General features: G+C 44.8%; 1 protein-coding gene across 1 annotated transcript; it reads left to right on the top strand.

Annotated features, from left to right (window-relative positions):
- Positions 1–1,744: 1,744 nt before the first annotated feature.
- ENOPH1 (enolase-phosphatase 1) lies at positions 1,745–23,162 on the top strand. Its single transcript, XM_067556869.1, has 6 exons — positions 1,745–1,910; positions 13,001–13,102; positions 14,811–15,013; positions 18,358–18,490; positions 19,208–19,331; positions 21,936–23,162. Exons 1-6 carry the CDS (start codon positions 1,827–1,829, stop codon positions 22,073–22,075), a joined length of 786 nt encoding a protein of 261 aa, XP_067412970.1. The 5' UTR covers positions 1,745–1,826; the 3' UTR covers positions 22,076–23,162.
- Positions 23,163–23,990: the final 828 nt, after the last annotated feature.

The following is a 23,990-nucleotide window of genomic DNA, read 5'->3' as shown; positions in this document are numbered from 1 at the left end:
CCCTTTCCCACAGCCAATCGGCGCAGCGCGGCGGCGCAGGCGTAGTAGCGATTCCCGGAGGCTCGGGCGGGGGGAGGCCTGTCTGGGTTAGCAAAGCGTTGGGTGCAAGGCGCGCGCGGCGCACACACACACACGGTGTTCAGACACGCACACAGAGCTCACACACACACACAGAGCTCAGTCAGAGGCAGCCTCAGACGGAGAGAGACGCAGTAGGGGACAGAGACAGACGCGGGCAATGGCGGCCGCACATGGGCTCAGGTGACTCAGGAGGGAAGGGCTGGCTACTATCAGCCTCGCACCATCCATTCCGACCTCGCCCCTAGGCAGGGCAGAGGAGCACCCCGGGACGGACCGGACCGGGCGCCCTTCCCAATCTCCGTCCTGGCTGGGTGCAGCGTGCCATCGTGTGCGGGTGATTCGGGGCGGAGTGGCCATGAGGCGGCTGCGGCTGGCAGTGTCAGGCCATTGGCAAGGAGATTCCGCAGTATAATGCTGAGCGAGCCCTGTCCTGTCTTGTTTGGTGCACTTCCAATCCGCTCCCCCTCTGACAGCAACCCACAGCAAAGTCCAGTCCAAAATCTGACCCTTCCCCATAGGGAGACTAAATATTCCCGGGTCCCCGCCCCTCCCCGTCCCCCACAAAGAGGGCAGCCAAGTCCCCCATGCTCCGCTCTGGACCCTGTTGCCGGCCGCAAGGGAAGCGACGAAGCCATTTAGGAAACATGAACCTTCCCCAGGCCCGACTTCGTATTAGGTCAGTCGGAGAGAGGGAGGCGAGGCCACTGCTTACATAAAGCAAGTCAGGAAGCCATAGCTGCAGAGAGCAGCTTCTCCACTTCCGAGATCCTACTTTCAGGGAAGGGGGCAGCACCACAAAGCTCTTATTATGCAATGGTCTCTGTATCTCTGCTCGATGCAGCTCTGCCTCTGCCCCTGGGAGCATACAACCTAGAAACCCATTTAATGCAGCAGCCACAGCCTTTCCGCCTAAGGGAAATGAAATCCACTGGAGGGAGACGCCATACCCCAGGAGATTCAGGGCCAAGTTTAGCCCTCGCACATGCGCCACTTGTTTTTTGTCCTCGCCCTCTGCGTGCGAAAGCACAATTAGCAAATGCCGACCCTTGGCCCTTAGGTTGACGGGATAGGCTTCTTTAATTATGCTTACTTGTACATACAGCAAGCGGGTAAGGACCGAGACTGGCATGACTACATGAGGCAGCTTTGCTTGCACTACGTACACTAGCTTACTCCTACGGTATCATGCATTTAATGCAACTCACCTTGCATGCTGCATACGCTGCACCATGCGCCCTATGGCATGTTCCATGCAATTTGCATTCTATGGACCATGCACCGTACATATTACTGCCCCTTTCTTCAATCTATGGCCTGATATTTTCCAACCCGCTTTTTGTACAGCGCACTGTGGTCGCGCCTTGCTTGCCTCTTGGGCATGCGCTGTTAGGCTGCGACTGCATCCTGCAAGCAACCCAACCGCCGGCCCGGGAGCGTTGCACCATTGCAGGCTTATAGCAACTCCTTTGTCCCGAGCTGCCCAGTAGTGCCACCACGCACGCGTCCAGCCTGGTCCAGCCGGGCAGGCGCATTATGACGCCTAAGCCCCGCCCTTCTTTTCTCACCCGCCAATCACAGGGCAGCCAGTGACTCGATTCGCTCAGCAGCTGCTGAGCTGAACTCCCTTAATCCAGCCACGTGGGTGCGCTGCGCTAAACTCAGCTCCTCCAGATTCGATTCCATTCCGGGCTGGGCTGGGTGGCGCAGGGCTGCCACTGGTACTGCAGCAGCGACGGCGCCCGGCAATGGTGGTGGTCTCGGTGCCTGCCGAAGTCGCTGTGATCCTGCTGGATATCGAAGGCACCACCACGCCCATCACCTTTGTCCAGGTGAGCGCTCGCGGCCAGGCCGGACGTGGGGGGTGCATAGCCGCGGCAGGCAGGGGCGCTGCAGCAGGACCAGGCCCGCCCTGCAGTAGCCCGGTGCCCCCCGCGGCTGGGTGTGGCGGGAGCAAGGCTGACCGGGCCCAGGCCGTGGGTTCCTTCCAACAGCCGCTCCGGGCAGCGCACCCCCCCTGAGCGCCGCTACCTGCTGAGGAGCCGGGGCTGAGGTCGGCACCGAGGCCCACGGGAGAGAGCTGTCCCAACGCCCGCGGCCATGCGGGTTTTTCCTCGGTAGCGCTGGTGGGCGGGAGACTGGCGGGTTTCATTGCGAGGCTGCGGTTTGTGTTAAATCTGGTTAGGAGGGTGACGCTGGGCGGGCGGGCGGCGGCTTCCCCCAGCTGGGAAACCGCGCTGGGCCCCAGTCCCGCCTCGCTTCGCCTCAGCTCGGTGAGGTGACTAGAGCGGGCGAGGGTCGGGCCGGGCCGGGCGGGGCGGTCTGGAGTGGACGGTTATTTGGCAACTCCCCTGCTGGTTTCACAGGAACGATGCTGTCCCTGCCGCTTCATCCTATTTCAATATAGAAACCTGTGGAGACACCCCTCACTCCAGTCCAGCCCCGGCCTCTCCCACAGCCTCTACAGTTTAGTAAGAGTATCTTCATAGCCTTTTAAGACTCAAACTATGCGGCACCCTTCTGAACGCCGCCCCCAATGCAATCTGTCAGATGCGAGGAGATCACTTTTATTGTGGTGCACGCCTGCCACATCAGGTATTCAAAAAACTAGGTCACTTGTAAGTGCCTGAGGCCTCCTCGTGGTTGCTAAGCCAGTCGTTTAAGGCACAGAACAAAAACGGACTTGAAAATGGTTTTGGGTGAATAGCCTGGAATTCCTACACAACTTGTGACCATGTACTTCAGTTTATCTGACAGTTTTTAATATAAATTCTTGGAGGTAGCATTAACCATGGGTCACTTGAAGAATGTTGTCACTTTGGATCACAGTTCTATTTCAAGGTTACGATGCACGCTGCGCTGTCAGACTCTATCAGGCTAGTACGCAGAAGACGTCTACCACATCAATGAATTAAAAATGAAAATAACCCTACTGAATATACAAACAGATATTTTCCTTGTTATTTTGACTGCTGCTGGCATGCATTGACAACACAGGGATCAAAATTCCAATGTTAGAGCTTAACTTGCCAGCAAATCAAGACCTTATGAATGACATGAAAGCTAAACAACACCATTTTGTTTTTCATTACTGTCCCAAAGCAGCTAAATGAAACCTATACCATTGTAAATGCCTAGTGACTTCAGACAAGTTAAAAATCCACCTCCTTATTCAGCAAAGGAAGGGCAACCGTGGATCGTTAGAGGGGTTTTAAATATACCTGTACACTGATTTCACCAATCAAAATATTGAATGGTTCCTGTTTTTGTTCTGGAGGTGCTTGTGTCTGCTGTTTGTGAAACTGGCCCTTTATTACCAATCATAAAATACTAAATTGTTTGAGAAAACAAATAAGTTTCACCAGTTTTCTGACTGATTACCCCACCATCACCTTTCACCTCCTCGCTTTCATGGTGGTCATTTTTCTAAGATAATGTAGGTTTATATGCTGGTATTTTTGTTGTTATCCAACATAATGTTTTTCTTCTCTGTAATTTATGATTTTGGTAGATGAATAATGTACAGTCAAAACTTTGGGCCTTTAAAAAGGAAACTAACTTTCTAAGGGCTGCTCTACACTACAGAGTTTTGTTGACAAAAGTCAGCTTTTGTTGACAAAACAGTGGAGGCCTCGACACACTGAAATGCTCCTCCCATCGATGTGACTCCCCTACTATGCTGACATAATAAAACCACTTCAGTGAGAGATGTAGGGCTTATGTCCATGTAGTTAGGGTGACACACTGTCAGTATAGATACCGTCCTTATATTGGCTATCATTCTGGTCAATTTCATGGCTCCAAATTGACAGGCAAAGGGGACAGCTAGAGCCCAGCTGCCCCCTGCTCCCCTGCGGAGCTGAGCAGATGGACTCTGCTCCCTGGGGGCAAAAGGCCCCAGGCAGCTGCTCCAGGCAGGGAACGGGGAGTTGGGGGGGTGAGGGGAGCCAGCCTGGAGCCTGTTGTGGGGTAGCTGGGTTCCTGGCAGAGAACTGCCAACGGTTCTGAGAGACCGGGCTCTCAGGTCCCCCTACTGCTCCCTCTGAGGTTGGTGGAAGCGGCTGGAGAGGATGCACATCCCTGAGTCCAGGAGGGCAGTGCGGACATCAGCCCCCACAGTCATTAGTGGGGTGGGTGTAATTTGACATAACATAGGTCATCTTATCTTTGTCATGTACACAAGGCCTAAATCTTGCTTGTGGGAAGTGTAGGTAGTAGCCTCGTCTTTATTAGGCCTGGACTCTGCTTACTAATTTTGCTGACATAGCTAGGTTCAGGGTGCAGGAGTTTCTTACAACATAACTATGCTGTCAAAACCCTCCTCCTGGAAATGCAGTTACACTGGCAAAAGGCCTTTTTGCTGGCATAAGTGCATCTACAGAAGGATGGTTTTCCTGGGATAGCTTAGTTTTCAACAGCTAATTTTAACCACATTGTTTTCTATATAGTGGGGCAAGAACGTTCCAAGAGAAATATTTTAAAGTGTATTTGGGCATGTTGATGTGAGGTGGTTGGTTTGTTTTTTCCTGTGTGTGTTGTAGGAGAGGGTTTGAATTGCATAGAGCAGTGGGCCATGCCCACCCTCACAAGAAGGTGCAAAAGATCATCCACTACCCCTGTGGTTGACCATCAAGTAGTTCTCCAGTCTCAGCTTTCATTTAAAACAAAAACCAACCTTCAGATGCAATGGGTTGCTAAGAATACCTTCAAAATGGGAAGTGAATGTCATTGAGGCAGGGATGTCCATGTGAATTTGTAGAGAGCCTGAAGCAACAGCTGAGGTGTGACCTGCCCATTCAGTTCAGATGCCAGCCTGGCAATGTAAGAATGCAGAAGTATATTAGGAAGACGCACACCAGCTTCTCCTAAAGTGTGGAAAGGGATGGCATAGCGAGCTGATGATGTATAAATTAAGATGCGTAGGTGTCTGTCTACACCTGGAGGGCCTGAATTACTTCTTTGTCCTACAGGGGCCTCAGCTTTCAAAAAGCTAGTGGGATCACTCTCAAGAAGTGTAAACTCCTCTCTTCTTCTTCCTGCCACTCATGCTTCTAGTTCTCCAATTTTCCAAATGTATCTTTGGCCTCAGATAATCAAAATTTGCGAGTACTACTTTGAAATGGTTTATTTTCTGAGCTATTGCTTGGATTTTAAAAATACAATAAATCTGCCACATGACATGCACTTTGGTTCTAATAAAGCTTTCTTTAATGGCTTTATTATGTTAATTATTGCAATATGGCATCTATTCAAGTTCCTCAAAGAAGCTTCTAAATTGCATCTCTTTGCAACCTTAAGAATGGTTGCCACTACTCACTCAATTCCATTCCCTTCCATTAAACTGAGTAATTCATAAATGGTCTCTATAGATGTTTGCCAGAAGATTTTTTCTAGTCTCAATTGGATTCTCCAAAGAGGATTTATTCTACAATATAAATGGCTTACTCCTTAGATATGTCCCATCACAGACTTCCCAATGATTTACTTGCAATCTCCTTAGAGAATATAGATTACATTTATGCTGTATTTTCAGCAGCTGATCTAATTAATCTGGTTCCATTTCCATCACTTAATTCACTGAACTCTATTAATCTACAGAGTTTTCTAATTTCTCATATTAGGATCCCATTAGCAAGGAGCCTAGCCCTAGCATGCTCCAGGGATTTAGGATATTTGCACATCTTAGGGCAGGGTTATCATACTCTTTTGCAGAGGGCTGACTTCAATTTTAAAGTATGATTCATGGGGCATGGTATGAATTTGGGATTATGCACTATCCTCCAGCTACAGCACAACTTTCATTGATGTTATGGGAGGTTTGCATAAAGATCAAGGGCAGAATTAGCTATTTATGTAATAACTAAACCTCGTATTTTGTTTGTACTTTTGTTGTCCCATTCAGCATCAGCCATTCAATGGGAAGATATTCTCACTTTTAGGATCATTGCTAGTTTTGACTTTTGTTTCTCTCCCCTCCCAGTCTTTGAGCTTCCCCCCAGCCTCTAAAATGATTAGCAGTGAAATAATGCTAACATTCCTAGGTTGTCATTGGTTGTGTGGTAACACCCCAGTGAGATGGATGAGGTATGGGAGATCACATCTATCTTTCTTTCAGGCTGGCTGCAGAATCAGAAGACAATACTGCAGTGGTCAATTTCTGTTTTATATTTGGAAGGTTTTCTTTGCAATCATAAGGGCTAGAAATTTTTTTAAAAAATGGTAGTTGAGATTTTGCTTAATCCAGATGTTGTCTTGCTGGATGCATACATACATCAAGTCAGCTACATTCCTGACATCTGTCACAATGGATATTTTATTCTGTTTTCTCTGCTGAATTTAAGCAGACTTAAACTTGAAATGTAGTCACTTTCTAAAAATGAGATAAGTAGCTGCAAATATTACCCCTCACTGTATTCCCGTGCAAATTTTTGTGGTTTATAAAACAGGGTTACTTACCAGTAACTGTTGTTCTTCGAGATGTGTTGCTCATCTCTATTCCAATATAAGTGAGTGCATGCCACTGTGCACCAGTTCCCGGAACTTTTTCCCCTTAGCAAGCCCCGTAGGGTCTGCTTAGGTGCCCCCTGGAGTGCCATGCTCATGCCATGGTATATGAGGCATCGCCAACCCTGCGGGCCCTCAGTCCCTTCTTTCTGCTGACTCCAACAGCGGGAAACAGAGGGTGGGTGTGGAATGGATATAAGCAACACATCTCGAAGAACAACAGTTACTGGTAAGTAACCCTGTTTTCTACTTCAAGTGATTGCTCATGTCCATTCCAATATAGGTGATTAAATAGCCTCAGGAGCAGCACTGGCGGGGCGATGGACAGGTCCAGCAACATGCTGAACCAGGGCTGTCTCGGCCAGGCTGGGGCAATCAATATGACGTCTGCTTTGTCCCTCTTGATCTTCAAGAGGACTTTGGGCAGCAGCGGAATGGGGGGAAACGCATACATCAGGGTCCCCGTCCAGTCTAAAAGGAACGTGTCAGAGATGGAGCCCGGCTTGCGACCCCAGAGCGAGCAGAACCTTGGGCACTTCCTGTTCCAGGTTGATGCGAACAGGTCCAGTTGGGGAACTCCCCACTTGCGCACTATGGTCCGGGAATTGAGACCGGTGCCGTGCATGTCTCCTTGGTACCGATGTTGGTACTGATTCTTCTGGCACCGGGATCCATGCCAGACTGCAGTCTGGGGATCGAGACCGGTGCCGTGGTGACGAGGGACTCGGTGCCAGGGTGTGGGAGCTGCGCACCTCACACGAGGCGGAACTGTAGCGGCATCGCCTCGAGTATGAAACCTCCTGTGCCCTGGACCATCCTCGGTGCCGCGATGCAGAGGAGCTCGATGACCCGGAGTCAGAGCTGCGAGGGGAGCTGACATGCTCTACCCTCTCTGACCATCTGGGGGGAGACTTGGACTGTGGTCTCGACCACCCACCGGAGGCACCCAGAGTGGGTTTACCCCGAGACGCCGGTCCCTGCATCCTCGGCCGAGGGGGGAACGGAGGCGTGGGCATGGCCATGAGGGCGTGTGCCGCGTGGAACGCCTCCGGTGTCAACAGCCCTTGCAGGGGCGCTCCCCCACCCCCAGGAGTCGGGGGAGGCTCACTGCGTGGAGATGCAGGTGCCGGAGTAAACTCAACGGCCTGTGGCTGGTGCATCTCCTGACTTCCCCCCGGGCGGTGCAGGGGAGTCCTGGCGCTCAGTGCCCTGGCGCTTCTTCGGCACCAGTGACTGGTGATGGGTCGACTCTGGTGCCGGTGGAGCGCTCCGCCCCGAGGAGACGCTCGGTGCCATGGGGGAATGCGCCAGTTCAGAGTCCGGGCAGAGCGCCAACTCCATCAGGATAGCCTTCAAGCGCGCGTCCTGTTCTTTCTGGGTCCGCGGCTTGAAGGCTTTGCAGATCCTGCACGTCCTTCCTGTGCTGCTATCCCGAACAGCAGGGAGAGTGGTCATGAGGGTCACTCACCGGGAAGGACTTGCCACAAGCGGCACAGGACTTAAAACCAGTTGAGCCAGGCATGGCCCAACCCTAAGTCCCTAAGGGTTTCTTATTTAATGCTAACTAACTATACTTAACAACTAACAACTATACTTAACTACTTAACTCTAATTAATCAAGTACAAATAATGAGAAACAGTTCAAAACAGGGAATGCTACTTGCGAAGGCAAGAGGCAAGACGTTCCAGTAACCGTCACAGGCGGAAAGAAGGAACTGAGGGCCCGCAGGGTCGGCGGTGCCTCATATACCGCAGCATGAGCGCGGCACTCCAGGGGGCGCCTAAGCCGACCCTACAGGGCTTGCTAAGGGGGAAAAAGTTCCAGGAACCAGTGCACAGTGGCGTGCACTGGAATTGGATATGGATTGGAATGGATATGAGCTATCACTCCTAGTAGAATATTTTTTTTTCTCCTCCTTGCTGTATAGGAAAACAGGCAACAGGAGAAATTGACAAGACAAAAATTCTGTCCCTTACAAAGTGCTTAGAGTAATCAAACTGAAGTTTTATCTTTAATCTTTTTAGTTGTACTAATCTTGTAACATTAGCAGATAAAACAATCACACAAGCATGTTTATTAAGTTATTGGTAGGGCTTTTGTTTTGTTCTTAATTAAACTTGAAAAACTTCTTATTTACCTGGATCTAAAGAGTATCTTCAGAATATAATCCAATTCAACATCATCTAGAACCTGTGTGACTGAAACAGCTGCACCAAGAAGTGAAGTCCACTCTGAAGCCCAGTGATAATTCAAGAGAACATGCAAAGGAGGAAAAAATGTTGGCCTTGGGTCCTCTTGATATATAAAGGCCTGAAAAGTTTACTTAAAAATTATTTAAAATGTTCATTTCTTGACAACCACAAAAGACTCTTGATAATGACCGGAGAATTACTGACATAACTCAAGACTGAAAGCTGAGCAAAGGAAATGCGACGTTGTTTTTAGTCATGCATGCTGTTTAAAACTATTCAATGCCTTTTTAATTCTAATGACTACAGAGCACTTTAGACAAACGGTGATTTTTAAAGATACAACACCCTCCCCATTCACCATAAAAATCCCTGGCATACTCATCTCTCCCCATGTCATCACCCTAAAGGTGGACCAACAAAGCCAGGGCAGACCAGACTAGACTTATAGACTCTACGGTCAGAAGGGACCAATATGATCATGTAGTCTGACCTGCACAATGCAGGCCACAGAACCTCACCCACCCACTCTTGTAATAAACCAATAACTCAGTCGTAGGTTAGAGAAGTCCTCAAATCATGGCTTAAAGACTTTAAAGGTACAGAGAATCCACCAGCAAGTGAGTCGTGCCCCATGCTACAGAGGAAGGTGAAAAACCTCAGAGCCTTTGCCATATTTGGGGTCAGGAAGGAATTTTCCTCCAGGGCAGATAGGGTTTAGCTGATTGCCAGAGTATGTGGGCAAGACTCACCAGCCAGCCAGCAAAGAAAGAATTCTCTTGACATGCCTGACTTTTCCAAGATTAAAAACAAACAGAAAAACACCCTTTCAAGCCCTCATCATGAAGAAGGAAAAAAGGGGGCAAAACCTAATTTTAAATATTTTTTTCTGCATGTCACTGTTAACTACTTCACTGCTAATCATCGTATCAACAACTTGTGTGCTTTTCTAATGTATTTGACTGTTCTGCTCATTAAATGAACACTAACACAGAAATACGGTTGCAAGCGCTAACTATGCAATGTTATGTCCAATGTGTTTCTCTCCTCCTCATCCTTGTGCCAACTGCCCAGATGTCCTGGTTTGTCAGGACAGTGCTTGTTCTCTGGAGATGCCATAGAGTCTTGGCAGGCTATATGGAAACACAGGTTGTCCCTTTGTAGTAATAAGCCTTCCCTTGCTCTTTTGGCCTTGCCTGCATTCTCTGTAGTGCTCACTCCCCACCTAGAAGCAATTCAGGTCCCAACCACCTCTGTGCTGGCCCCAGGGTCCTACTCCAAAAGGGAGGTAAGGCTTGAAGAGTTTTGTAACCCAGTTGGGAGCCAAAGGGAGTCCCATTTAGCCTTCCAAGACCAATGCAAGTGATTATTATATAGGTAGGTTGCAGATGACTTGTTCTGAAAGTGAGTGTCAGTTTTGGAGTGTAGTACTGCATTGGGAGCAAAATAAAATATGGGAAGAATTTGGAAGCCACAGGGATGGGTTAAATGGGGAATTAATATGTCGGATGGGATTTGGGTGAAGGGGGAAGCGGCGTGTTACTCACTTATTAGTCCCTAGGCATCCCACTTTCCCTGTGGATTCATTAGTGCCCCAAGACTTTGACAATGCCTCCTGCCCTCCTCCCAGCTCCTTAAGTCCCACAAACCTTTCTGGGAATATTTGTTTAGCTTCATGCAATCAGAAGGAGGCTTGGAAAGCAGACTGAGCTAAATGAGACTTAAAAAATAAGCACCTTGTGCCCGATCCCACGCAGAAGGCTCCTGGGTTCGACTGTCCACAAACATCTTGGTCAAATCTGAACCGAACATGAGCCAACCATGGCACATGCAGACATTCAATGCACAAATGGAAAATCAAGAACTCCTCGGTGTGCGAGTGTGACTCCCCACAACAGATCATCAAACCTATCAATTTATAAATCAGGAGGAGGCATCACTGCAGTAAGTTCTGCCAATCCTGATGGAGCCATCTTGCTTGGTCAACTGCAGGTAAAATTGTAGTTGCTGCTCTACACCAGCCATAGGAAAGAAGAATTAGTGCCCCATCCTTACCTTAGTGAGGATTTTATAGTCCATTATTCTTCCCCTACAATTGTTAATAGGGCAGTAAAGTCCGACTAGCTCTTTAGTCTGACATCTATTTCTTTCCTTAAGCCACACCAGCCTCATGAATTTGTTTCTTCAGCAGAGACAAATGAAATGTTCTTAGTGCACACAGAATTTCAGGCATATGACTCTAAATTCAGCCTTTGAGTTGAAGTCAAGTATGGATATCTACCCAAGCAGGCCCAGATTGATCAGCGTGCACTCAGTGAAGTTATACAGGGCCCCATACCACTTAGTGAAGGGGAGGAAGCCAAACACTCCCCACCCCACCCTGGAAGGGATGGCTCAGGACAAAGGGTTCCCCCATGGGCTGTGGTGAGAGCCAACAAGCGGGAGCAGGGAGCTGGGCTAGCACCACAGGATAAGAACCAGTGAAGGGTGGGCTTACCCTCCATACCCAGGGGCAGGCCGCAACCCCCCACTCTTGTGGGGGCAGAGAAGGTGTGGGAGGGACCCAATTGCCACAGTGCAGAGTCCTAAAATTCTTTAATCCAGCATGGTACCCGGGTGCCTCATGGCTGCAGGTGTTTTGCTTGACACAACCATCACATAAGATGTCACTTTCACCAGCACAAAGTAAGCTATCCAACTGTTAGTTTACAATCTAAATATGCAATGTCTTTGTTGGGGCAGGCACGGTTTTTGTTGTATGTTTATGCAGGGCCTAGCACAATGGGGATGAGTTCTAGGTGCTACAGCAATACAAATAAGTCAATTGTTTGATGTGCAGGGTGGTAGAATGGTTTGGGAAGGGTGGCAGTCAGCTACATCTATTCTTTAAAAGTTAATGTTTGTACCAGGAAGGTGAATTCACTTAAATGGGGATAAATTTCCCAGCTCCATTCTGTAGCCCTTGGCTGTCAGTGGCTTTCCAAAGGCGTTCTCTCCTCCTCCCCATAGTCCTGATTGGGGTCTGTTGGTGCTACTGTAATACACATGATTAGTTATCAGGGTGACTTGTTTCTGGTCACCCTTAAGATCCCATATCATGACTGCAGTTCTCCTCTAACATTTTTTCTATGCTTGCTTTATTTCACTTAAAAATACTGTCCAGCAGGACTCAACTGAAAGCCTAAATATATAGTGATGTAGGACTTTCTTAAGACCATTTAAAAACATGTAGAATTCTCTAGCTCAAATGACTAATCAAATTTCATTTCTAGAATGATCTAGGAACAAGGGCCGTCTTTAAAAATAAAAAATTGTTAACTTGTCAATTCTGAGCATATGAGCAGTCAGCCTTGAAATCCTGAGCACAGGAGTTCAAGATTGTCCTGTGTTATTTGAAAGAATCTTCTCTGGACTTGCACCAAGATGTCAGATATGACACCTCTTTTCATTTTCAGAATAACTCAGCCAAAGTATACCTATACTAACAATAACTGGTACCTCCGCTAATATTAAATGATTGCAGATACATAAGCATGTGTTTCATAAATCTGTATTCATTAGCTTGCTTAAAGGGGCATCATCAATTTAAAAAAAAAAACAAAAAAAAAACCCCACATTTTTCCAGAAAGCTTTGTACCCCCTAGTACTAGTGTTACAAGTAACACCTGAGATCACTACAAGAGAAAAAAATTATACATCTTTTCAGTTCACTTCCTTTGTGCATTTGACAGAACAGTTTGGTTCTCTATTCCCTTGTACAGTCAGCCAGCCAGCTTCCCCATGATGAAAAGACCCTTTTAAACATCAACAAGAGATCAGAAAATATATTCTGCTTTTTAATTTTTTTTAAACTTTTAGGACATACTATTAGAAAGCAGCTCTATCAAAAACTTCCTTTTAAAAGTCTTCATTGTTAATAGTACAAGAATATCCATGTATATAATGCTTTCCACTCGCTTTTCAATGACTGTCTAAGTACTTATATCTGATCTTTGTGGTTTTGTTCAGTTAATCCTTGCCATCACAATTGGTGAGGTTTTTTGTTTGGGCCATTGTTAATTGTTATGGAGCATTTGTGTCCATTTCCTAGAGATTTAACTCAATCAATGCCTAGGATACACAAACTAATTTTTTAAAATCATACTTGCAGTATCCCTTTAAGGGAAACAGAGTGCATGCACAAGTTTAAATGAGTCGTGTGTGTTCTTGTTTTGTGTTGTATTACCAGGATACATTATTTCCTTACATCAAAGATAATGTTAAAGAGTATCTGCGTGCACACTGGGAAGAGGAGGAGTGCCAGCAGGATGTCGGCCTACTGAGGAAACAGGTGAGTAATTGGAATCACATTGTGTCTTGCCAAGGTTTACTGCCTATCAAAGAGTTCATGTCACTCACAGATTTGTGGCTGTTTTGCTAATAGCACCATATTTGTGAAGTAATAGAACTACAGCTTGACTTTGAGGAGCGCTTTTTCTTCTGCGTGAGCTTATTTATTTTTTAACTTATAAAGCGTGCCCCTCAGATCTTCTACCGATGTGTTTACCTAAAGTACATGTCTGCTAACCAACGTCAGCCATAAGCAGACTCAAATTCCCACTTCTGGCATAACGGGAACACAAACTAAAAAACATTTTCTATCACCATTCATTAAAATGTCAGACTGAACCTGTTGAGCCAACATGAGAGTAGGACCCAGACCTAACACCACCCCTTGAGAGCCAGTGATGATGTGTACCGTATAAAAACCTAGTTAGGTAGAACTACCTGCCTCAAGTTTCCAAGTGTTTAAATTCAAGGGCTGTTAGCAAAAGCCCCTAAGCTGATTTCTGTCACAACGGTTCATCGGTGGAAATGCAATCTCCACCGCTGAAATTTGGCTGAACTTGAGCAGAACAGGAAGTCCAGCAGAACTCTAATCAGAAGCTGGATACTGTAAATCTGTTCTTGCTGAGAATGTTCTTTCTGAAAGCTCTTTGTAGAGATCTGGCTGTATAATTAGCAGCTGATCTAAGCAGATAAATTTAAGGACTTATCCTGAAGGGTGCTGGGCATGCTGGCTCTGATCCAGTAAAGTACTTAAGGATATACTTAAGTTTAAACAAAGGAGTAGTCCCATGATGGGATTGCTCATGTGCTAAAAGTTAAGCATGTGTTTAAGTGCTTTGCTGGATTGGGACCAGAATGCTTAGCACTTAGTTCTGACAGGGCTCAATCCTACATCGGGCTCAATCCTACATCCTACAGTTGGTTATGATGCTCAGGTCAGAAAATAGACCTCTATATCCAGGCTCAGAGAGGAAATCCGTAACAGAGTTGGGATCAGACCCCAGGAGTTCCTGGCTCCTGCTCTAGGACCACCAGACAACACTGCTTTCTCAAATATATCAATAGAATATTAACATCTATTTGTCCAGGGCCAACATAACAGTAACTTTTAGTTTGTGTTTTTTAATTTTAGTGATTAAATGTAGAATCTGAATGAATTCCCCACTACCCAATAACTATTTCAAAATCTAATTTGAGGTTTTATCTCTGAAATGTCTATTAAATAAATACAGTTATGCCATATTTAATGCATTGCCTTATTTTATTAAATTAATCTTGGAGATGAATTTATACCTCCTACAAATGGTTGTGGGCTAGTGCAATTTACAATTAGTGTGAGCTTTTAGACCCCAATTCTGGTAAAAACCAACAAGAGTCCTGTAGCACCTTCTGGTAAGATTCCCTATCCAGGAAAGCTTTTAAGCAGGTAGGTAAGCCCCATTGACTTAGTGCAGGGGTGGCCAACCAGTCAGAGACGAAGAGTCAAAAAATAGATGTAGATATCGCAAAGAGCCACAGGTCTCTTACCCTCCGCGGAAAATTCACGCTGCTGAAGTCAGGCCACCCCTGACTTAGTGTGTGTAAAATTAAGGCTGTATTCAAGTGCTGTCTTGAACAGGGATGGACTTGTACAGTTGTTCAGCTGGTTTCAGGAATTAGAGCTCTTATCACTAGCAATGTTGGGTCACCTTTTTGTTCATAATTTCAAGGCTGAAGAGGATTCCAGCTTGGATGGAGTTGTGCCTATTCCTTTAGAAACTGGAAATGGAGAAGATGAAATTGAACGGGTCATCCAGGCTGTAGTAGACAATGTGTACTGGCAGATGTCCCTGGATAGGAAGACCACAGCATTGAAACAGCTGCAGGGGCACATGTGGAGGGCAGCCTATGCAACTGGCCGCATGAAGGGAGAGTAAGTAACTCCTGTTCATGAAAGTTTCCTTGGAATAGATCTTTTATATTTGCTAAGGAGATTTTCTTGGGCATATAGTAGAGCTAAATAGACTCAGACTCTAAGGTCAGAACGGACTATGATCATCTAGTCTGACCTCCTGCATATCGCAGGCCACAGAACCCTACCCACCCACTCTATAATAGACCCTGTAGTCTACATAGGCGCTGGAAGCTATGTAGTGCTGTATAAAAATGTAATAGTTACTTCTTAGCTGAACAATAAGCATGGATTACTGTGCCAACTCGAGCCGAAGCACCGTCATGGAACACAGTTCAGCCATTCTCAATTTCTGCCTTGAATGTGCATTGCAAAAGTAATCCATGATTTGTGATTGATTTTTAATTGTGGGATCGAGGGAGCAATACTGTAAAGTGACTTTGGGGAAATTGTAAAATCTTTTGCATTCAGTTTAGTTTACAGTAATCCCACTGAGTAATGGGAAAACTTGAGTGGGTTTGGGTTTTTTTCCCCCTCCCCCAGTGTAAAATGCTCACTATGTTGAGCAGGTACGTGCTTGCATATTGAGCTCTCTGTTCTATCTTTGCCATTAAATGGACAGCAAGGCAAGATGGCAACCGTTAGCTCATAGGATATATGGGAAAGACAGAATCTGAGACATGGAAACATCATGAGGAAAATGGACAAAATAGTTCTGCTCACATGATTAACATGGCTGTCTTGTTAAGTTGGAAAGCATGCCTGAGCCACTTGGATCATATCTTAGTCAGCTGGTAAAGCTTTGAGACTCATTCATTTAGCAAGGAGGTTGAAAGTACATGTTTGTAATTCTCACAGTTTAGAGAACAGCCCTCCTATTTCAAACCATTTATCCAAGTTATAATTTAATTTTGGGACAAGGTGGGTAGACAAAGCTAAACAAGAACTGAGGAAGAGATGGGAGAGTACAAAAAGTGAGATTAACTCCCATCTGTCTTTGGGACAGGTACTTTCATTCCTCCTCTTCTCCTCTTTGATATTCATCTAGGCATCTAACAGTTGCTGAGTGAAATGGGAAGTTGAGCTCTCCATCTCCACTGATACCTGGTCTTTTTCAGCAACAATGAGATTGCTAAAATACTTGTTAAGTTCAGCAGAGATTCAGAATAGTCTTTCAGTTGAAGTCTTGTACAGACTTTTGGCTACACTTAATGTCTCTAGCTTTTTTGAGTGTCCCTTAACCAGAAAAGAGAGAGGGGAAAAAGATCTCAGGGAAAGGGGATAAATTTAAAACAAAAGAAAAGTAGTAAAAAGGCAGCCGGAAGGCAGGAAGAGACAGTGCAAGCCTGAAAAAAATGTTGGGCTGGTTTACAAGGATTTAAAAAAAAAAAATCAAAAAAAAAAAAAAAAAATCAGATGTTTATGCAGTTTGCAGCATATCAGACGGTTTTGGTGCAGTCAGCTAATAAACACTTTCATTCAGGATCATGCTGAAAACTGGCTTTTGATGGTCTGCCAAGATAAAGGCTAGGGATAATAATCCAAAAGAGCTGATGGCTGTTGGGGACCAGACACTCATAGCTTGCCCACAGCCACTTTTCCCTGTCATTTTAGCTGCTGGAATGCCAGCATGGGCAGATAACACACCTGGCACATCAGTCTGAGACACGGGAATTAAGCATGACATACAAAAGCATGAGAGGGACAAGGTCCTTCCAGAGATCTGGTCTGTTTGTAATTTTTTTGGTTAACTGGTATCAAAGTTGAAGATACTGTACTTAAATATCTTCTAAACAAACAAATATTTTGTATAAACCCTCAAGTCCCATGGAATATTGAGCATACTGTAAACAAATGTTCAAAATTAAAACTTATTCCAAATATCAGCTCAGAATCCCCCCTTTCTTCAAATACCCACCTCCCCTTCCTGGGACTGATCTCATTCTCTTGCATCTTGGGCAGTTGTTTACCCTGGGCAGTGTGGATGTAAAATGCTGCCATTCCAACTCGGTGGCATTTTACACCCACGCTGCACAGGTATAAAACCTCTCAAAATGCTGCTGCAAAGATCACTTTCCTTGATTGTCGCTTCCACTAGACCATGCTGCTCTTTGCGTCCTTCCCCTGGATCTCCCCCTTCCCCCCATCAAACAAACAACTTGTCTTCATTTGTAAGGGCCTTCATAGTATATCTCATCCCTATCTATTTAATCTCCCATACACCATCAAGATGTTGACTCTACTCTAATAAGGCTAGTCATCTTCACCCACTTTGTTATCCCAGCAAGCACCTTCTTGCTCTCTCCCTTGTCACCTTTTGCATGGAAGGAGCTCCTCATTATCCGCCTTCAAACTCTTTTGCTGTGGTGATGATTTTAAAAAAAAAAAAAAAAAAAAAAAAAAAAAAAGCAGCCCTCAACAGGTATTGGGCAGTTGGTGTGCTGAGACCCTGCTTATGCTGACCAACAGAGTGTCTTAACTCTTGCTCTCCTAGGCGGTTTGTTGTATCCACCTGTTGTCTCATACCCAGATTGCAAGCCTTCTGGGTCAGGGACTATCCTTTTGTTCTGTGCTTGTACAGCATCTAGCACCGTGGGGCCCTAGATTCACAACTGAAACCCTAACCAGTACTACTATAGTACACTATAATGAGAAGGCAGTGGAGAAAGTTATTGAGTGGTAGCTGCATCATTAGTGATTTCCCCCCCCTCTATTAAAATGCATTATTTCTTTAACAACCTAAAAAACTAATCGCACAATGCTGAAAACTCATTACCCCCTTTAACAAAACCTATATTATTTCTGTATTGTCTTATAATAATTCATACAAAGCACCTTCAATCAGACTATGAAACAGATTGTAAAACGAAGCTTGCAGCTCTTTGCTTCTACTAACTACTACTAGAATGGGGAATGAAAACTTCTGCGGGACAATCAGGCTAGAGAATGCAGGAGGTCTGTAACTAACTAACTAACTAACACACACACACACACACACACACACACACACACACACACACACACACACACACACACACACACACACACACACACACACACACACACACACACACACACAGTGAGTGCAGAACATCCTCTTTTCTCTAAGATTTAATGAGCTGGAGAAGCCTCAGCCAACTGTTAAACAGATGTTTGTAGCTACTTGCTGTCCAGTGATCAAAATGGATTGCTCAGTCAGAGTATATTACTTGCCCTGGGAGAAGGGCTGAGCAGCTTTAAAGCCACCACCAAAAACATTTCTGTATCACAGGACTAGAAATGAAGCCGTTTGCACGGTGCAGTACTAGGTTTGTCTCATGCAGTTGTCTGCAAGTTGTTAATACTGCAATTATCCTTCCCTGCAGATTCTTCGAGGATGTGGTTCCAGCCATCAGGAAGTGGAGGGAAGCAGGAATGAAAGTGTATATCTATTCTTCAGGGAGCGTGGAGGCCCAGAAGCTTCTGCTTGGATACTCGACAGAAGGTGATATTCTAGAGGTAGATAAGATTATAGCCTTCTTTACAGCTTCTCTACCTGCAAAATGGGATAAGATCTACCTCTCAGAGCTGGGGTGAGGGACCAGTGGGTCATGCTGGCAACGTGCTAGCCATTAATATCCTTTGGTGCTATAATAATTTGCAGAAAAATGAGAAGCATGTGACAGGAGGAGGGAGAGAGAGACTGGCTTGAGCTGCAGTTGTTAAGCTCTAACCTCAGCCACAATTTTGCCAGCCGACCACGTGTGCTTTTTCAGTTGCTGTTGTGCACGGATATCAGCGAGAGCACTTCCAGTGTGACAATGTCAACACAACACAAAAATCTCACTTTCCTCTTCCCCCTCTTTAAAAAGATTTATCCAGGATGTCCTGGAGAGGTGGCTTAATTAGATAGACTCACTATAAACCAACAGTTAGGGCACTGTGCAAACCCTATCTCCACATCAATACACCTTGTAAATGGATTTCTTTAATTATTTTTAAGGAAAGGCAATGAGAAAACTAAGCAGCTAATGGAGCTTCCCTGCACTGGACGCTCTATTTGTTTAATTGAAAATGGCATGTATTCTCTGGCTGTCCTGTGATCAGAGCCTTGTTTTGTTACATTCCCTTAGCTGCATTGGTAGGAAGAGAGGATACCTATGAGGGTTCTGTAGTTCTCTGGTTTCTAGAATTAGCATCCTCCTACAAAAGCCAACCTCTCCTTCAATCTTTCAGCTCTTCGATGGCCACTTTGATACCAAAATTGGTCACAAAGTAGAGAGCGAGAGTTACAGGAGAATTGCGACAAGCATCGGGTGTTCAACTAACAACGTTCTCTTCCTGACGGACGTCACTCGAGGTAGGAGGTCTGGCTTTCCTGTGGTTTCCCACCCTGCAGCAGGGTGGGATGTGTTCTCTAACTGTACAGCGTTAAGCAGTTACCACCACCAGGGTCAGCATATCCATTGCATTGCTTCTTCCTTAAAAACCTTTCATCCCATCACACAGCCTCACTGAATATAGACTGTGTCAAACTAAGGGAAATAGGGCAAGCATTTAACCTAGGTCTTGTCTACACGAACATTTAGTTTGTGGTAAGCTGGGGTGTAAATTTACCTCCCCAGAAAGTGTCTGTGTGGACCCTGCTGCCACACATCAAGAGTTCCCACCTTGAAATGGGAGTAGATCCAAGCACACTAGGGAACTTTTGGTGCACAGCAGCAGGATCTGCAGTCAGTGGAACAGACACTTACTGGGGTTAGATTTACACCCCATCTTGCCACAAACTAAGTGTTCATGTTGACTGGGGGGGGGGATTATCAGTCACCTGGAGCCTAGCACAGGCCCCTAAAACTGGGTGCAAAGTAGTACATCTGTGTCTTCACATGCTCAGCCTAAAAAACTAAGAATGAGGGTTACTGTATTTTTTGCTGCTGTTACAAGCACCCACTTCAGAGGACCGGATTCTTGTTAGATTAAATCAAACTAACTGCCATAGGCAACAGGCTGTGGGAATACCCACTCTGCAGCATTGTGGGCACACTGAAGAAAGTGAACCTGTTTCCTTTAAAGCCCTGTTTGAATTATTAACAGACAAAGGCAGTGGGAATCCCAGTGCACTTGCCTTCCATTCATAACAGTGAAGTTTATTTAATCTCACCAAATAGGCTGTGTAACTGCTAGCTCTTTAGAGATACTCAACACAATTAATATTAACAAGTGGGGGGAAGGAACACAAACCAAAATAGGGAGGGAATGAGTTAAAGAATATGTAGATAAATTGGATGTAGTCAAGTTAGCAGGCCTGATGTAATGCACCGTGGGGAGAACTAGCTGAAAATCTCAGAACCATTAATTATTTTCTTGAACTCAAGGAGGATTGGTGAGGTCCCAGAGCACTAGAGAAGGTCAAACATAGCATCTATCTTTACAAAGAAGAACAAAGAGGACCCAGCAAATTGTAGACCAATCAGCCTACCTTTGATACCTGAAAAGTACAGGAACAAATTAAACAATTAATTTGTAAGCACCTTGAGGATAATAGGGTAATATATAATAGCCAACCTGGGTTTGTCAAGATCAAATCATGCCAAACCAACTTAACCTCCCTCGTTGATAGGATTACCGACCTAATTTAGGGGAAGCAGTAGACAGGACATATTTTAAGATTAGTAAGGCTTTTGACAGTCTATTGCTTTCCTATGAGAATGTCACAGGAGAAATGTGGTCTAGATGAAATTACTAAAGCTGGGTGCACAATTGGTTGAAAGACTACTCTGAGTAGTAAGCAATGGTTTGCAGTCAAACTATGACAACTTATCTAGTGATGTCCCCTAAGGATCAGTCCTGAGTCCCATACCGTTCAATATTTTTAATTAATAACTTGTATAATGGAGTGGGGCGCATGCTTGCAACATACACAGATGAAGCCAAGCTGGGGAGGCGGGAAGAGTGCTGTGAGTACACTGGGGGACAGGATTAAAATTCAAAAGGACCTTGACAAGTTAGAGAATTGGTCTGCAATCTACAAGTTGAAATTCAATAAAGACAAATGAAAAGTACTTCACTTAGGAAGGAAAAAATCAAATTCACAACTACATGATGGGGAATAATTGGCTAGGTAGCCATACTGCTGAAAAGGGTCTGGAGGGTTCTAGTGAATCACAAATTGAATATGAGTCAATGAGATGCAGTTGTAAAACAGGCAATGTTCTGGGATGTATTAACAGGAGAACCACATGTAAGACACAGGAGGTAAGTGTCCTACTCAGCACTGATGAGGCCTGAGCTGGAGTAGTGTTTCTAATTTTGGTGCCACGCTTTAGGAAAGATGTGGACAGAGTCCAGAGAACAAAAAAAAAAAAAAATTTTAGAAAGCCTGACCTTTGAGGAAAGTTTAGAAAACTGGGCATGTTTAGTTTTGAAAAAAGTAGACTGAGGGAGGGCCTGATAAATCTTCCCAGTGTGTGAAGGGCTGTTACAAAGAGGACTATGATTAATTGTTCTCCATTTCTAGTGACAGTAGGACAAAAAGTAATGGGCTTAATCTGCAGCAAGGAAGGCTTAGGTTGGACATTAGGAAAAAATTTCTAACTATAAAGATAGTTAAACCCTGGAATAGGCTTCCAAGAGAGGTTGTGGGATCCTCGGTACTGGAGGTTTCTAGGAACAGGTTGGACAAGCCAGTCAGAGATGGTCTAGATTTACTTGGTCCTGCCTCAGTGCAGGGGCCTGGATTTGATGACTTTGAGGTCTCTGCCAGGTCTACATTTCTATAAAATCACATTGCGATGTGGAGACCCAGCATGGTTCTCAAACTCCAGTCCCCTCAATCATTCTAAGATACCTTCCAAAGCAGGAGAAGCATAGGGGTTGGAGGAGACACATAGTGACTTGCCAACCACCATGAAACACCTAACTAACTACATTGGCTGTCTTGTTTCCTAAACCGGTCTTTTCACAGAGGCAAATGCTGCAGAAGAAGCAGATATGCACGTGGCCGTAGTCGTGAGGCCAGGCAACGCAGGCTTAACAGATGATGAAAAATCTTATTACAGTCTCATCACGTCTTTCAATGAACTGTTCCTGCCATCCTCCACTTAAAACTTGTGCATATGCGCAGAAAGACCAAACTCCACCTGCTGGACTTGTCCTTGTCTAATCTTTGTTCATTATATTGGTAATAAGAATTTTAAAAGATATGTATTGGCTTCATGACCTTATGCAGACACTGATCTAAGTATTTTGGAGGCGATTTTTAATGCAGTGAGATTGAGGCCTATAAAAGTCTGTTAGAGTTGTGAGGAGTTTGGAGAGCAACAGCAATGAAACTTGCATTTGATTTCCTTTCCTGTTGGATAATTTATTACTACAAGGTGACTGTTCTGCAAGCCAACCACCATGTAATCTGGTTTTGAAAATCCATGTGACATTTGTCACTTTTAAAAACAAAATATTCTGTGAACAAAGTATTTCTCATACTCAGACTTTTGATTCTTACAAGGAAATAAGACCTTACCCCTTCCACTAAGGTCTGTAGTTCTCATGCTACAAGTTAAAGTAAGCCCAATTAATTCCTTAAGAGGTTAGGATGTGTGTGTTTGGGACAACCAAAGGTAAAGACCAAATGTGTAGACCATGAAGTTTAGATTCTGCAGCCTAGATGTGCCACACAGATGGCAAAGTTTGGCAGGAGAAATCAAGTTCTTTATCTCAAAGAAGTGCATGTTACATAATCTAGGCCGCTTGGCACCTCTGTAAAATAGTGTGGACTGCTCACAAAACCTGCCCAGAGATACAGTGCCAGACAACAAGGAAAACTGGATTATAAATATATTTAAGAGATTAAGTTACAAACCCATGTGTGGTATTGGGCTATGAGTGCCAGGACCTGCTTCATGCTAAAGCCAGACTTCCATTTATTTCAGAAATGTTGTATTCTTAGCAATAATCCTCCAAGTTTTTCTTAAACAGCTAAGAAAAGGTTTCACTAACTTGTAACACAGATCAGCTATAAATAGATATTATGAAAGATAGTTCATGGCTTTGGCACTTCCTGCTGCACTTAATGAATTATTACAAAAATACAAACCATGGAACAGCACCACTTAACCTGGGCCACTTTATACAAGGTGGTCATGTAACATTTCCTATGGTAGTAAATAAAAGTAGAATTGTCTTATACCTGAAATGCTAGTGTTTGCATTATCCCTCCAGGGCCCAGGCTCCAGCATCTTTTTATGCAGTCCCAATACTGATAAGCAGGTTACAGATAAGAAAACTCTGCCATCTTTCTTTCAGTGCTGCTATACCTTTCCCATTCTTTCTGGCAGGTCATCTGAGCCTTCTCTTGGAGAGAAAATTGTGTGTTACACTCAAAACCTTCCTTAGCTTTTAATGGGAGTTCTGTGGTTGGTACAAGAGCAGGAGCAGTAAATAGTCTACCTGTTAACAGCAATCAATCACAGGTGCAGCCCAGAGCCTAATTCAACATTTGTAAGTCACTGGTGATTGGTTTACACCCACAACTGTAAATCAGAATGATAGTGTCTACAGCTGTGAAGAATGGGTGTAAAACAGCTAAAAGTGTAAGGGGGTAGAGACTGGCCTATGGGGGATCTTTTAACTCAAGGAACATCAAGCATTACTAGTAAAATGTACACACAGCCCTGCCTCTCTTGCTTGTGCAGAAAAGGTAGCTGTGTAAGCTACTGCATATTTGTGCATGTACTTGTTTTTGTCCCTCCCTGTGCATGTTTTACTGGCACAATGTGACTGCTTCTTAACCTTTCTTTAGCTAATTGTCTCAAACATTTAAGCCAAGTTTTACAACTTTATCTGCTTAAACATGGTCTGAGGAAGGTACAGAAATACAAGCTTAAAGAAATCAGAAATCCTTACTGCTGCCCATGCATTCATAATAGCGTATGCACCCAAATTCATTCTTATTTGAACAGCAAGGAAGGAATTTTCTCATAGTGAACTTGTAACTCATGGATTCTGCCTTGTCCATGATCCT

This window comes from Emydura macquarii, unplaced genomic scaffold, assembly GCF_026122565.2.
Source record: "Emydura macquarii macquarii isolate MOO-44397 ecotype Brisbane River unplaced genomic scaffold, CSIRO-AGI_Emac_v2 contig_1790, whole genome shotgun sequence".
Taxonomy (NCBI): Eukaryota; Metazoa; Chordata; order Testudines; family Chelidae; genus Emydura; species Emydura macquarii.
Note: the sequence above shows the minus strand (reverse complement) of the source record. Positions and strands in the feature narration are given on the sequence as shown.

Bases quoted from the DNA above. Each gene is read 5' to 3' on its own strand.
- ENOPH1 (XM_067556869.1), top strand. From the start codon at position 1,827: ATGGTGGTGGTCTCGGTGCCTGCCGAAGTCGCTGTGATCCTGCTGGAT. The intron at 1,911-13,000 runs GTGAGCGCTCGC...TTGTATTACCAG, and splicing joins CGCCCATCACCTTTGTCCAG to GATACATTATTTCCTTACAT. The intron at 19,332-21,935 runs GTAGGAGGTCTG...GTCTTTTCACAG, and splicing joins CCTGACGGACGTCACTCGAG to AGGCAAATGCTGCAGAAGAA.